This window comes from Bubalus bubalis, chromosome 8, assembly GCF_019923935.1.
Source record: "Bubalus bubalis isolate 160015118507 breed Murrah chromosome 8, NDDB_SH_1, whole genome shotgun sequence".
In the NCBI taxonomy this organism is placed as follows: Eukaryota; Metazoa; Chordata; class Mammalia; order Artiodactyla; family Bovidae; genus Bubalus; species Bubalus bubalis.
Window position 1 is genome coordinate 75,791,879 of NC_059164.1, and position 14,674 is coordinate 75,806,552.

Consider the following 14,674-nt stretch of genomic DNA (forward strand, 5'->3'; position numbering starts at 1 on the left):
TGAAGCCCTCAGCTGTCACTGTCAGGAGGAGGACAAAGAGTCCAACTGAGGGGCCAGGCACCCAAGGTCAGCTGAGCACAGGGTGCACGAAGCCACAGGTCACACTTGAGCCTGGAAGCCAGGGATTTTCAGGTGGCCTGTGGCAGAAACAGGGGAAAGTGAAGGTCCCCAGTGAGGTCTGGGCAGAGAGGCGTGGGCCAACAGGCAAAAGGGCTGGCAGAGGCTGGGCAATCTGGTCAAGGGAAAAATCAGTAGCAGAGTTGGGGTGAACTGGGTCACCTTGTCACCCCCTCTACACCCACCTTCCTCACACCTTCCCTTTACTCTGTGGCCACAGTGATCCCCCAGGGACACCAAGGCCCAGCTGGATGCATAGCTGACTGCCTTGTCAACACCATCTGAGACACTCACACAAAGAAGAGCCCGATGGCCTGCCCCACAGCTGGAGTCTAGCAGGCAGAGTGAAACAGAGATAGGGGATCTTCCCTGCCCGATGCTCTGAATTCACATTCACAAATCTGCCGATCTTCGCCCAGGAAATCAAAGGAGGAGGCCGTCCACATGATGCTAAAGCCCCCAGCACACCTGCCTCCCTGCCTCCACTCAATTCCCCACACTCCACGATCAGGAACCAAGGTGACAGGCACAGCAGTGACAAGAGGCCCAGGTCCTACCCCAAAGGGCACAGAGAAGTTTCAAGACAGGCTACCTAATCAGTGACCAGGGAGGAGGGTGACAAGGCAGAGAGAAGCCCAGAGGTCACCTGCTGGCAGGTGTGGCCTGAAGAGGGCGCTGGTTCACACTGGCAGCAGTAGAAGCGGATGACGGGGGGAGCCAGGCTGAGGCTTCTGAGCTTGGGGAAGGGTCTGTGCTGGGGTGGAGGCTGAGTACCACACAGCCCAGAACACGCCTCCCGGGACTGACAGGTCCTTGCTACCCCCACCAGCATCCTCAATCTACAGACACACGGGTCCTGAGGAAGGGCAGGGCCCCCAGCTGCAGAGGGCAGGGCACACCCAGCAGCCCCACCTCCCGGGCTCCCTGTAACTGCCCTCACTCCTGGCCTCAGGGCACCTCCCCCACATACCTGGCCTCAGCATCCAGGCCCCCCAGGACCCCCTGCAGCCCACACCCCCCTGGATGCCTGGGCCCTGCCAGGAACCCCATCTGCACCTTTCTCACCCCTGGAAGGCTTGCCCTTAGAGCTCTCTTCTCCAGCTGAAACTCCACGGCCCAGCAGGACACTCTCCTGTCACTCCCACTCTGGAAACGTCAGGCTGGTAAAATCCAGCTCCACACACACCGCTGGAGGAAACGCCAGGGCCTGCCCACCCGGGCGTCTCCTAGGAGTGAGTGCACCACCCCACACCCGCAGCCTGGAGAGCTTCTCCATCCCAATCCTCACCCGTCCCTCCACCCCCGCGGCCCTCTCTCTGCCTGGCCCAGCCACTCCCACTGCCCATGCCCCAGGGTTCCCTGAACCCTCCAGCTGGGACCTACTGCTCTCTTTCTCCTGAAAATGAGACTCCTCTTCTTCTCCTGGGCCTGCCCAGTTTTCTCCCCTTTCAGCAAAACTCTTGGAAAGGCCCAGTGGAGTTCCAGCCTCCGTCCCCTCTGCAGCTGTGCTGGGTGGTCTGTGACCAGGTCAGGACCACCTTCATATCCTGAACCCAGGCTCAGGTCCCAGTGTCCAGCCCACCTGCTCAAGCCATGAGCTCCCCTCCATGGGCACCCTCCCCAGCATCCTCTGGCCCAAGCCTCGCATCTGGACCCCTCTCTACCCCAAACTCCACCCTTTGTGGTATCTCAGCCACACTCCACTTGGGAGCCCATCCCTATGCCAAAGACCCCCAAACCAATACCTTCAGCTTGGCCTAGCCAGTCGTCCCCCTCCCCTGTCCATGCATGTCTCCTGTTGGGTGTCTGTTCAAGCCTGCTTGGGACAGGCCCTGGTGGGACCCCTGGTGGCACCCAGCACTCACCCCAGCAGCTTCTCCCACCTCAGTTGATCCAGGCCCCTGGAAACCTCTCAGGCCACGGCCCTTTTCCACCACCAGCAAATCCTACCGGCTCTGTCTCCAACACAGGGCCCCCTGACTGCCCTCCCTGCCATCCGCTGCTTGGTTGCCAAGCTGCCTCCTAACCCAAGCCTGTGCCCCTCCTGGCCCTTGAGGCTCCTGGATGGTCCTCTGCTCTAAATCCCTAGTCCTGAGTCTCCCTGGGCCCAAAACTCTCTGTGGCTCATGCCCTACAGCCTGTCCTCTTCGTGTACCCCTGGCCTGGCCCACTTTGCTTGGGGCCTCTGTCCTGCATTCCTGGGAAGGAACCCCCTTCACACACAGTGCCTGATGCACTCCTGACCTGCAGGGGCTCCACTCAAATGTCACCTTATCAAAACCACTTACCTGACCCCTGGCGAAAAGTGCACACACTTCCACCTCAGCTTCTGGATTCTCCTGCTGGCTGTTTCTATTTCTTTCCTTCTGTTGCTTTTAGAAGTTACTATCTTCCAATACATTATATTATTAACTCATCTGTCACCTCCCCTACCTGCTGCTGCCTCTCAAGGGGCCTCAGTCTGTCAGGTCCGTGATAGATCTGGGAACCTCTCATAATATAGCAGGTGCTCTGGTGTTTGTTGAATGAGTAACTGAGGGCATGTTGGGGGGGAGGTGGCCTGGCCCTGGCACAGCCCTGGAAAGGAGTGAAGGGAGGTGCAGGGATACGCCTGCACTGCCAGGGGCACTGCCCAACCTCTCTCCAGGTTGCCTCAGACAAGACCTGATAAGACTGCAGCCCAACTCTCGCATCTGTCATCAGCCGGGCAGTGGGGAGGGATCCCAGCTTTTCCACGACCGACAGAGGCACATAAGAGGCAAGGCATCAGTATGTCCCAGTGTCTGCAGTGACGTGGCTTCTGGGGCATGCTGGGCTGGTGGGAGCCGGGCATGGCGGGGCGGGGCGGGGCGGGGGGGCACAGTGCACAAACGTGTGCACACAGGGACTGGGTCACACACCGACTCTAGCCCCACAGAGGCTCTCCCCTCACTGCTCATTTCGGACCCTTGAACACACTGGACTTCAGGAATGGATCCCACTGCACAGGGTCCTCCAGGGACATGGTGAGGGCCCAGGAACCACTTGTGATTCCTGCAGATAAAGACCTGCTTTACAACAAAGTAGCAGAGATATGCCCAAATCCTTAGGCTACACCAGTGACTCCCCAATGTGCTCACTGAGCTTTTCACCCATAGAGCAGGGTGAGTGTGTTTGGAAAAGCAGCCATCTTGCAAAACAAGTTCAAAGAGCACACATTTCAGATCCCTTTGGCCACGGATGATTCAGAAGGCAACACACTCCAACAACACGACAGCGTTTCTCACATAAGGAAACTAGGCAAAGGCACCAAGAAAAACACACTCTTTCAGAGAAGGCCAGCACTCAGCACAGCACTCCAGCACGAGGCTCTCAGTGAGCACCCTCCGCCCTGACCACCAACGCTCACAACCCAGTTCTCCCAGCAGCAGTGGACAGAGAGTCCCAGAGCAGACACCTCGCTCAGATGCTCAGATGCGGCATGGAGCTGCCAGTGCAGATGCGGGAGGCACCCAGGCTGCAGTCTCCCAGGAGCTCGTTGGGCAGCTCCGGAGAAGGGCGGTAGGGGGACACTGCATGGGATGACAGGTCACACAGGAGGGCGGACCACGGGGCCAGGGTCCCAGGCCCGGCCCGGGTTGAAGCAGCCAGACCCTTCTGTAGCTGGCCATTCTCCTTGTCCAGAGTGTGGCATCTGACGTCCAGCCTGGGCACATGGTGCCTTGGGCCCCAGACGAGCTGCTGCGTGAGCAATAAGGCCCATCCACCCACTGGAGGAAGCTGTGCTCCCGAAGGTCAGGGTCTACTTCAGCACAGGGAAAGCTGAGCTCTGGTAGAGCTACTCTGTACTTCAGAGTCAAAACACAAATCCGCCCTCAGACTGGGAATGTGGCCCTGGGGAGGACTTCCCCTCTGAGAGCGTGGACAGCAAGAGGGGGCACCCAGCTGTCCAGAGCTCCTGAGGCATCATGGGTGGGAGTCCCATCCCCAGGGTCCCTAATTGGCATCCTATCCCCTTGCACCCAGGTTACTCATCGGGGCAGGCGACCTGTTCCCCTACACTCAAGTCCCTCAATGGGCATCCTGGATCCCTCACCTGGACATCTCACCTGGGCACCCCCTCACCTGGGCACCCCTCACCTGGGCAACCCTCAGGAGCAAAGCAGGACACCCTGGTTCTGGGCCTGCAGCAGCCACACTGCCCACAGGATCACTATGGACCATGACCCCTGGGCTGCCCCCTCTTAGCTACACTGCCCATTTCAGCAAGTGCCCCTGACTCCAGACCTACACACACAATGGCCCTGCTCTCCATCCCTGTGCGCAGACTGTGGGCCCTCAGACCACACTCCCCACACCAAGCCTGGCACAAGGCGGGTGCTCGATTCTGGAAGAACAGTGGGTGTCCTCAAACCCAGGGACCCAGACTCTGTAGGTCTGGGGTGGGACTTGGGCCTCTGGATGCTACGAATACATGCACACACACACATGAACACACTCACATTCCTGTACAGGAGGACACATGCACAGGTGAACACACAGGCAACTACATGCCCACACAGATGCACACACATTACACATGTGCACTCACTTGTGCCCACATTCATGCACACATGTACACACACGAGCCCCACCCCCAGAGCTGCATCCATGCTCTGCACAGCCCCACCCAGAGAACCAGGAGTCAAGAAGCTCTCCCTCGGCTGGAGGCAAAGTGAACACCGGCAGCTCGGGTACAAAGCAGATCCCGCCACCCTCCAATCCAGGAAGGCAGGGTCGGGAGCTGCAGGGAAAAAAGCAGGACCTAGGGAGGATGAGGACAGGAGGGACACAGACGTAGCACTGAGGGGCAGCCTGCACTGGAGCAGTGAAGGCAGTGAGCGTCATTCTCACACCACGCCCCACACACGGATGTGCGCACAAGGAAGCCCAGCCTGCCCTGCCGAGACTCACACAGAGCAGACGGAGGGCAGAGGGCCCCAGACAGTCGGGGATCCTGGTCCTTGTCACCCCACGGCTCTCAGGCCTACATGCACGGCCCCCCTCACCCAGCCTCCCCATCTGGGTGCAGTCTGGGGCCTGGTCTCATTCCAAGGGCTGGCCTCTAAGGTCGCAGGGCGGGAGGGCCCCAGATCCCATTTTCCTCAGGGAAAACACATCTACCCAGGAAATGGGAAAAGTAATCAGTGCAGTGTGCGAGCGTGTGCCTGTATGTGAGTCTGCATGTGGGTGCATGCATTCCTGTGTGAGTGTGCAAGGGTGTGCGTCTGTGTGTGTGTGAGTGCTCGTGTATGAGTGCATGACAGGAGACGGCTTCCACTTCACTGATTGCCCGCTGTGGGGCTGGCACAGTCCCCGGGGGCCACCTATGCCTACACAACCAAAGGCATGACCTCGGAGGAAAGGGAGGCACAGGGTGAGGGCCCTGCCCTCAGCAACACAGCCTGGAGCGGAGCCCCTGCGGTGCAGGGAGTTCCCACCCCACCCACTCTGCAAGCCCACCCACCACCATCTGAGTCAGGAAATGGCCCAAGGACATTTCTGGGCTCCAAGTTTGCAACAAAGAGCAGTTGGCCTATCAACCTGGCCCTCTGGACATCAGAGATGTGAGGGGAGAAGGGCAGCACCCCAGAACCACTGGGAGGGAGCCCGTGGAAAGGGCAGTGGGTGGGGACGTTTCCCCACAGGACCCGCTTAAGGAAGGCCTCAAAACATTCTGTGCAGCCCAAACCCCAGGGCCTCCCACACCTGCCCCTTCCTCCACACCCGGCGGTGACCAGCTCGTTCCCTCAGCCAGCTGCCTGCAACCCCAGAATCCAGCAGCCTCTTGGCCTCATCTGTCCGGGACCCTGGAGTGTTCTGTCCCCAGGAGGCAGGCCTGAGCCCTCCGTCTGCCTTGTCCCCTTTATTCTTCTCCGAAGGTCACACACACTCCCCCCAGCACAGATTGCAGTTCCAGTAGTTGATCAGGGTCCCCGAAGACTAACTTCCTGGAGGGCAGGAGGTCCTGTCCCCTGGCTCAGCATCTGGCACTCAAGCGTGGACCCAGAACCATCTAGAGAAAGTGCCACAGCCTGAGAAGCTGCAGAGGCTTCACAGCTGTGTCTGCTCCAGTGGTCCCCAGCCCCGCCGCTGAGTCCACCCAGGGGGCCAGACTCCAGCACATGGACAGTCTGGGGATCCATGGCAGCAGAGGAAAGCCTGGGACCCCCAGGACTGCCCGGAGGGGGAGCAGATGGGAACCCTCACTCTGATGCAGGATGGTCTCCCCACCCGGGCCCTACCTCCCTAGTTCCTGCTGCCCTGGTGTCGGCAACTCTAGGTGCTTCTTACTGTGGGAGCTGGCTGCCCAGCGAGAGGATGACACAGCTGTGATAGAAACAGACCAGGTTTAGGGAGGGACCCGCCCATCAGACAAGAGGGCTGGGAGCCCAGGTTCCAAGGACTCAGGAGTTTCTGATGGGATGCCCACAGACATGAACCTGCAGGCCTAGAAGAGGCACTGGAAACTGCCCAGGCTGAAAGGTGCAGGGGATGGGAAGCCGGTGCTGTGCCCTGCCCAGCAACCGGAGGCCTGGGGGAGGAGCGGCCAGCCCAGGACAAGCCTGTGCCAGGGAGCCACCTCCTCCTCCCTGCTCAGCTCAGCCAAGGCAGGTGAACAAACAGGTGACAGAACCAGTCAGGGTGGGGGTTGGGGGGCAGGGAGGAACTGGTGGCAGTGGCCAGGAGGCTGGTTAGGGGAGCAGGAAGAGGGCCCCACCTGGGAAAGAGTCCAGCCTGAGGAGAAGGGGCGACGCTGGATGAGGGGCCAGCTGTGGGGCAGGGCTGCACAGGCGGTCAGGAGAGGGTCCGGTGCAGGGAGTGCGGAGAGTCTGCAGAGGGCCAGAGGGAAGAAGGATTCCCTGGTGGCTCAGTGGTAAAGAATCTGCCTGCCAGTGCAGGAGACATGAGTTCGATCCTTGGATTGGGAAGATCCCCCGGAGAAGAAAATGGCAAACCACTCCAGTATTCTTGCCTGGGAAATCCCATGGACAGAGGAGCCTGGTGGGCTACAGTCTATGGGGTCACAAAGAGTCAGACACAACTTAGTAACTAAACAAAGAGAGGAAGAGGGCCAACCAGTGGGGCAGGGGAGAATTGGGGTGGGGGGTGCCTGAGGAGGGGCTAGGCTGAGAGAGGGACACAGGTCCTGACAAACACCCCAGAGGCCTGACTTGAAGGAGGAGTAGGAGACACAGGGGCAAGAGGCATGGGTTGCCAAAGCCCGTGTGGCAGCCAGCACCGCCAGCACACGCGGAGGTTCTGAGAGCGGTCACATGGCTCCACCTGCCAGCACTCTGAGCTCCTCAAGAGCTCAGACCACACTACAAGGTAGGGGGTGGAGGGGGTGGGCTGGGGATGGAAATCTCGCCAGCTCCCACTTCCCCAGGGCAGCCATGATTTCTGTTACCATTCCGTGGTTCAGGCACTAAACATGTTTCCTTTATACTGACAGGAGGCCACACTGCGCTGCAAATTGCACGCTGCAGTGGACCCTCACTGTCCCCCTTCTGAAAACTACAGCAGCCCTGCCCCACCTGGCTGAGAAGCGGGCCTCTGGGAGCTGTGAGCAGAGGGGCAGCACAAGGAGGACGCTGGGGCTCTGCCTCCTGCACCTGCCACAGGCAAGGCACCTGGGGGGCAGGGCAGGCAGCATGAGCCAGCGAGCTTTCTCCAGAGACACCCATCCTCCCCCACCACCACTCCCCCGCAATGACCTTCCGCAGTGACCTTCACAAGCACTCCCCTGACTCTACTTCCCCGCCCTGTACCTGAGCACAGCCACCTCCAGTATGTAAGTCAGCAAGGGACAAGTCTGACGTTACCAGCTTCCCTCCTTCCCCCACCCTCGAAAGCCCAGGACTCTGCAGCCTGCCCACTGCTGCTGGCTCTGAGCAGGCCTCTGGTGTTCTTGCATGGGATGCCTTCAGTTCTGACATGTCACCCAGTTAAATAAAAGTAACTGTGCTGAGGTACAACCACTGGGCCCTGAAAGCAAGGGACACAGAAGGGATTCCGTTCGATCTATATTTATGGGGCCCAGCCTTGGTCCTGGGCCACAGGGGAGTAAGGCCATTTCCCTTAAACTCTTTCTGCCCCAGGGGAAAGCAGTAGCAGGCACACCTTCTCGGGAAAGGGAGGAGCACCAGCCCCCCAAATTTCAGCTGTGCAGTCACATGTCTGGCTTTCTGCGTGTTCTCCTCTGCCTCCCAGCATCTGGGCTAGCCTGGGCCCTACAGAGCCCCAAAGCACACCAGGGCAGCCCAGCACTGCTGCAGAAAACCCCTGGAATCCCTCTATGGAGGGCCAGAGGAGCCCACACTTTAACCCAGGTCTCAGGCCCCAGCACAGGCTTTCTCCAGCAAGCATAGGACACGCTGCGTATCTGCAGCAAAGACGGCACCCCAGCACAGACTGGCTCATCCATCCAGCCCTTCTGCCTCCTTTTGGCCTCTACCCTGTGTCCTGCAGGGCTTCTGCCTATCCTGGGTTCCATCCTGAGGGAGTGGCACTGTCAGCAGGTGAGTGCACTGCAGGAGGGCAGGGAGGCGTAAGCCTGACTAGCAACCAACATGCTTCAGAAACGTGGGTGCCATCTTCTCCACCAGTCTCAGAGCTCACTAAGGACAGATTTCACAGACTCCCAGAATTTTCTCATTGGAAGGGAGAATCCCTGGAGCACCATGCGGTCCGATCACCGCATGTTTCTCCGCATCCATCTCCATCTGTCTGTCAATATCACCACCTGTGCAGACTGGTGGACTTGAATACCAACATTCTAAAGAAGCCACAACAATTCAGAAGTGGCACAAGATTCTGAATATGTGTTTTTCCAATGTGGACTTTTTTCACTTTCACCACAGCCCTGAAGGTGAGCTGTGATGCCCCGTAAGACAGGATGGGAAACTGAGGCTCAGTGAGGGAAGGGTCTGCTTAGCCCATGGAGTCACAGCCATCAGCCAACTGAAACCCAGGTGTGTGCTCCCTAAGAATTCACCTAAGTCCAGGATGGGCTCCCCTCCTCCCTAGAATACTGGAGCTCATCTTATCCTGGGGGAAGGGTGGAGTTCTGATTGCCTGGGGCACCTTTACAGACTCTCCCTGCCCCGCCCCCCTTCCTTAATCTTTTAATTCTCTAAAAGGAATGTCTACAGGCTACCTAGAACATTGGTGATTATAAAAGGAGACAATAGTACAGCCTTTCATTGAAGCAGTTGCCTGAACCCCTGGGGCCACCAGAACTCAGCCGGGGCCTGCCCAGGTAGCTTAGGGCCCCTCTCACCTGAAGCTGACCTGGCCACTGAGCCACCATCCCTGTCCGGATAGAGAGGTGGTCCTTGCTGGGGGGAGCTGGCTGGGAGGAGGGGGGAGCAAACACAACACATAGTAGGGCTGTGGGGGGAAAGATACAGGAGTGCCCCCTGAGAAGGTCACACAAGCCCCACTCAAAGCCTAAGGATGCAAGGCAGGAGGCCAGCTGGAGAATGGAGCCCTCCCCTCTCCATGCCTTCCTTCCTCTCCCTGGGGGCAATTAGCCCCCTGGCCCTTTTCCCTTTTTTTCTGCCTTTATCTCTGCCTCCTCTCAGTCTCTGGCCTTCACCCCTATTTCTCCTCCTCTATTCCCCCCACCCCACCAGCCCTTCTCAGCCCGCTCCCTTCCACATACTCCCTCCTTCTCCCCCTGCCCCTCCACAGCCCCTACCACACACTGGCCTCTTTGGGCCCTGAAACGTGTGTCACTCCTGGGTGTCCCATGGCCCCTCTGACCCTGTGCATTCTGGCATCACCGTCTGGGGGCACCTCCTTTGATCCTTGGGTGGAGGGGCCTTGGTGGGGCCCTGGAACCAGCTATCTGACTCTCATCACTCCCCCCACCCCAGTTGTTCTTCCCAAAGCCAGCTCTGTCCAGCTGCCCTTCCTCACCCCTGTCTCCTCACATCCCCCTTTTTCTCTTTAGATGGGCTCCTCCAACCCATCAGATTCCCACCACCCTCCTGCCAAAATAAAGCCAGAGGGAGAAACAAAACCCTCCCTCTGGGCCCTCCAAGACTAGGTGGGATGGGCTGGGCTGCACGGAAAAGCACCAGGCTGGAAGACACCTGCCTAAAACCCCTGGGGTCCTCGGGCTGGGGAGGAGCCCCTAGGAAGCAGTCAGCATGGGGTCCTCACCACGATCTTGCCCCTGGGGGAAAAGAGTGACAAAGTTCAGGCGCTGCGAGCCTGGATCCCGGCTGAGGCAGAGCAGGTCGAGAGAGACCAGAGAGAGCCCTGTGCGACCTTGGCAAACCCTGTCTTTCAGGACCCCAAACGGATCCACAAATGGGAGCCAGGGTGGCTGGAGGGGGCCAAAGTCTTTACCCGCTTCCCACATCCCCCATGATGGCAGGGTTGGGAGGGTGACTCTGCGAGCCTAGCACGCGCTCCGCGCTCCAGGCGCAAGCGAGAGGAGCCCCGGGCTGAGCGCACAGCCCGCAGCAATCCTGCTTGCCGAGGCCGGCTCCTCGTACCTACTTTTTGTCCATCCTTTGGGGATGGGTGCAGCCAGACAGCATCGGACCAGAGCTCTGGCCTCACTGGCCGCTCACCAGCTGTGTGACCTTGGGCCAATCCTTGCCCTCTCCACGCCCGCTAGTTTCGGGTCTCCACACTCCACACCCAGGAGCGCTTGTGGACTGTAACTTGGGAAAGAGTCTGGCCCCAGGGTGCCAGCCCTCAATGTGTCCCCAATTCCCTGAGTGACCTTGAACGTCCCCCTTCCAATTCGGGGCCTCAGTTTCTCCACCTGCCCAGTCGGTAGATTCGCACCCTTCTCCCCGCGTGCCCAGTCCCTCCCGAGAGCAGGTGTGTCCCAGACCGGATCGAGGGCGCGCGGCGACACTTACCGTTCTCCAGAGACGTGGGCGCTTGGCTGGGACCAACGTAGCCGTGACCAGCAAGTGCGAGGCGGCTACCACGAGCCCGAAGCCGATGGCCAGCAGGCTGCGCACGGGCAGCAGGGCATATGACACGAAGGTGACCAAAAGGAGCTGCCAGACTCCCTGATCGGCTGTCGCCGGCACCGCTGCCGCCCCGGCGTGGGCACCGGCGGGGCCGCCGAGCGCGAAGGGACAGCACAGCAGAGCGAAGGTGAGGCTGAAGAGCAGCGCGAGCTGGCCGACCTGCTGCAGCTGGGGCACCTGCAGCGAGCGGACGTTGGTGACCACGAGCAGCGCCAGGAAGAGCACGCAGTGCACGGGGTGCGAGCCCTTGGCCAGGCCGGGCGCGGGCCCCGGCGCGCCCAGCAGCTCGGCCAGGGCCAGCGCTCCCGCCAGCAGGCTGAGCACGGCCAGCGCCTTCAGCGTCGCCGCCTGCTCCAGCCGCAGCGTGTAGCCGCGGAACAGCGCCTCCAGCTCGGGGCACGCGAACTCCTCATCGCACGCCCGCAGCCCGCGCCGGCCGCCCGGCCCCGCCGCCCGCTCGGCGCCCCCAGACTCGCCCGCGCCGCCTCCGCCTCCGCCGCCGCCTCGGCCGCGCGGCGCCCCCGCCATCCCAGCGCCATGCAGCGGGCGCGCCCCTCGCCGGCCGGGGCGCCGGGCGGGCGGGCGGGCGGCGAGGCGCCGGGGCGCGGCGGGCCGAGTTGGGGCGCCGGCTGCCCCGCGCGCGCGCCCCGAGCGCGTCCCCTCCCGCCCGCCGCGCCTGCGCACTGGCGCCGCCCGCGCCCCGGCCTCGGTCCTCCCGCGACCGCGCTGCGACAGCAGAGCTCGGAGCCGCGGGCCTGGCGCGCGAGGCCCACGCGCGTGCGCGAGGCCCGCACCCCAACTCCACAATCTGTACACCCCGCCGCCCGAGGAGTCGCGTGACCTTGGGCGCCCAGCCTACTCCTCCCGGCCTCAGTTTCCCCACTGGTGCGCACGCCTCGCACTATGCTGTCTCTTGGGGCGTTAAAAGTGCTGGAATTCTGCACCGTTCCCTCCGAGGGGGGCAGCTTACCTTGTCTAATGTAACCCCCAATAAAAGCGGGTCACTCTATTCTAGAGGAACCCAAAATGGGGCCCATGCTTGACCACAGACCCATACCCAAAGCCCTGAGAGGTGAGGGGATGCCCTAGGACCCCGGGGGCAGGGAGGAAGGTGGTGGCCCGCGACATCTCCCTCCCCCCAGCCTCTCTACACCCAGAACCCGCCACACGGCAGGCTGTGGGCAAGTCCTGTCCTGGTTCCTACAACCCCTGTCATCGGGTGCAGGGGTGGAAGCAATGACCAGGTGGTAAGATCCGACAAGCAGAAACCCCAGTCGCCTGCATGTAGTGTGGCCAGTGCCACCTGAGCGCTGGAGGAGCCAGGTTAGAGTCACAGCAATGGAGGCTAGGGAAGCGGGTGTGAGGCTGTTGGTGCAGGGATGGAGTGGGAGAGGGAAAGGAAAGGGGAAGCTGCAGTTTTCCCTAAGTGGAAGCTGGAAACCGGAGTGATGAGATGTTTTCTTCAGCAGGACAAATGTAGGGACCGTTGCCGTGGCATGTGTGTGGGACCCACTGCTTACACTCACTCTAAAGGAAAAGGCTTTGTGCCAGCCTTAACCTGCATTATGCTCATAGTAGCCCCTGGCGGGGGGCGGGGGGGGGGGGGGGTGGGTCTTATGTCTTACCTCTGCCTTAACACACAAGGATCTCAGAGTAAACAGCTGACTCCAGGAGATGTGGAGAGGTGTCCGGACTCCCAGCAGAACCAGTGTCTGCTCCATCATCCCCTGCTGCTTCTCATATGAGTGGACGTGGGTGGACTGGGAACCTGAGATCCCAGGGAGTCACAGAGACCAGGAGGCTAGCCCCCAGCAAGGGGTTTTCCCTGAGCCCAGTTCCAGACAAACAGGTTAAACTACTGTGGCTCAGGCATGGGTCTGTTTTAGAGGGGCTCTAGGGCTGAGAACCCCTGCACATATACTGTTATATGGACACAAGAATTAAATTTGAGGTGCATGTCACATCTTTCTGGAATCAGTATTAGTTGAGCCGGGTGAAGTTGCCATTGTTATAAAAGGTCCAAAGTAATCTGGTATCAGCTGTGATAGCTGTAAAGACTCTGCCTAGGCCAGGAAAACCTCCACCCCTTGTTTCCCAGCTGTTCATATCAGCAAATTTTGGGTGGCCATCTGGTCCCTCCTCCTGAAATGGCCTCCCCACACAGGACGCCTCCTCTGTGAAGCCTTCCTGACTCCCCCTGCCCCAGCCAATTGCTTCCTCATCCTGGTTTCTACTCTCCCTAGTACCCAACACTCTGTTTGGTCATCAGTTCGTCTCCAACCCCAATGGATCAGGCAGCTCCGGAAGGGCAGCAACTGAACCAGGAAGATCTCCTGCCTCCCCCTCACTTGGCAAAGTGCCCATCTTCCATCATCTGGTTTTCTGTCCGTCCCCAAAAGGTAGCAAAGTCTGCAAGATTTTTCTATTTAAGTACTGAGTGTCAAGAGTAGATTCTCTTGTAAAATGATGCAGTATATTTCTATATCTCAATGACTTTGTGAAAGGCAAGCTGAATAATAGCCGAAAATGGATCAAACTACAGTAAGAATGCAAGAAGTATGATAAAGTGATCTGGGTACAAAGTTCACAAATCAGTAACACACTCTTCCTTCACCCAACAACTTTAACGGGCAAGATCAACTCTTTTTCTACACAGCCTGTGTATTGCAGGGTCAATGGAAAGAGATTCAGCCACGGCACCACGCCTTTTGTTTGCTGCTACACACAAAGCATCTCCTGACGAAGCACACTGCTCCTCCTGACAAAGCATCCAGGGCCATGGGGCATGGTTCACAGGTCATTGTCACATCCATCATGTCCTTTGTGCCTCGTGGCATCCTGGTGAAAAGGTTTATCACCCTTGTCTTGTTGACCAGGAAGCAGAGGCCTGGAGATGTTCCTGCAGGGCCAGAGATGGGGATGCACCAGAGCCTCGTGGGAGCTGTGGAGGCTATGGCTCCATAACTCCAGCTGGTGGGAGAGATTGTTACCATCACAGTGCAGACGTGCACTGCTCATAGGTTCCTCTTGTCTCATCCCGTTGGCTGGAAGGCAAGGAGAAGACCTCACATGGACAATTTGCAGCCAGGGCTATGGGGGAAATTATCCGAGAGTCAAGTGCACACATCCAGTACACTAACTGGGTGTCATGGCTTGAATTGTGTCCACCTCAGATTTATACTCTGAAGTCCTAACCTGCAGTACCTCTGAACATGACCTTATTTGGAAATGAGGTTATTACAGATGCAATTAAGTTGAGGCCATTCTGGAGTAGGGTGAGTCCTAACCCAATATGACCGGTGTCCTTATACAAGGGGGCATTTGGAGACAGATTCACATGCAGAGAACACCGCGTGAAGACTGGAGTGACGCTGCCACAAGCCAAGGCAGCACCTGAAATCAGGAGAGAGGCCCAGGAATGGATCCTCCCCCAGTGTCTTCAGAGGAAGCATGGCCCTCCCCACTGACCTTGATCTTGGACTTCAGGCCTCCCACTTCTGTGAGAGAATTGTTTGCAAATCTCTTTTCTGTTGTTTAAG

The 14,674-nt window shown here is 59.2% G+C and overlaps 1 protein-coding gene across 2 annotated transcripts in view; it reads right to left on the minus strand.

The window, feature by feature from the left end:
* Positions 1-11,663, minus strand: part of ADCY1 (adenylate cyclase 1) — a 105,160-nt gene extending 93,497 nt beyond the window's left edge. Inside the window, exon 1 of one of the 2 annotated variants that reach the window (XM_006051280.4) lies at positions 11,019-11,663. In XM_006051280.4, the coding sequence (XP_006051342.3) occupies positions 11,019-11,663 (645 nt within the window). The remainder of the gene's footprint in view (positions 1-11,018) is intronic. The other variant, XR_006552889.2, reaches the window with a different exon arrangement.
* Between the last annotated feature and the right edge of the window lie 3,011 nt (positions 11,664-14,674).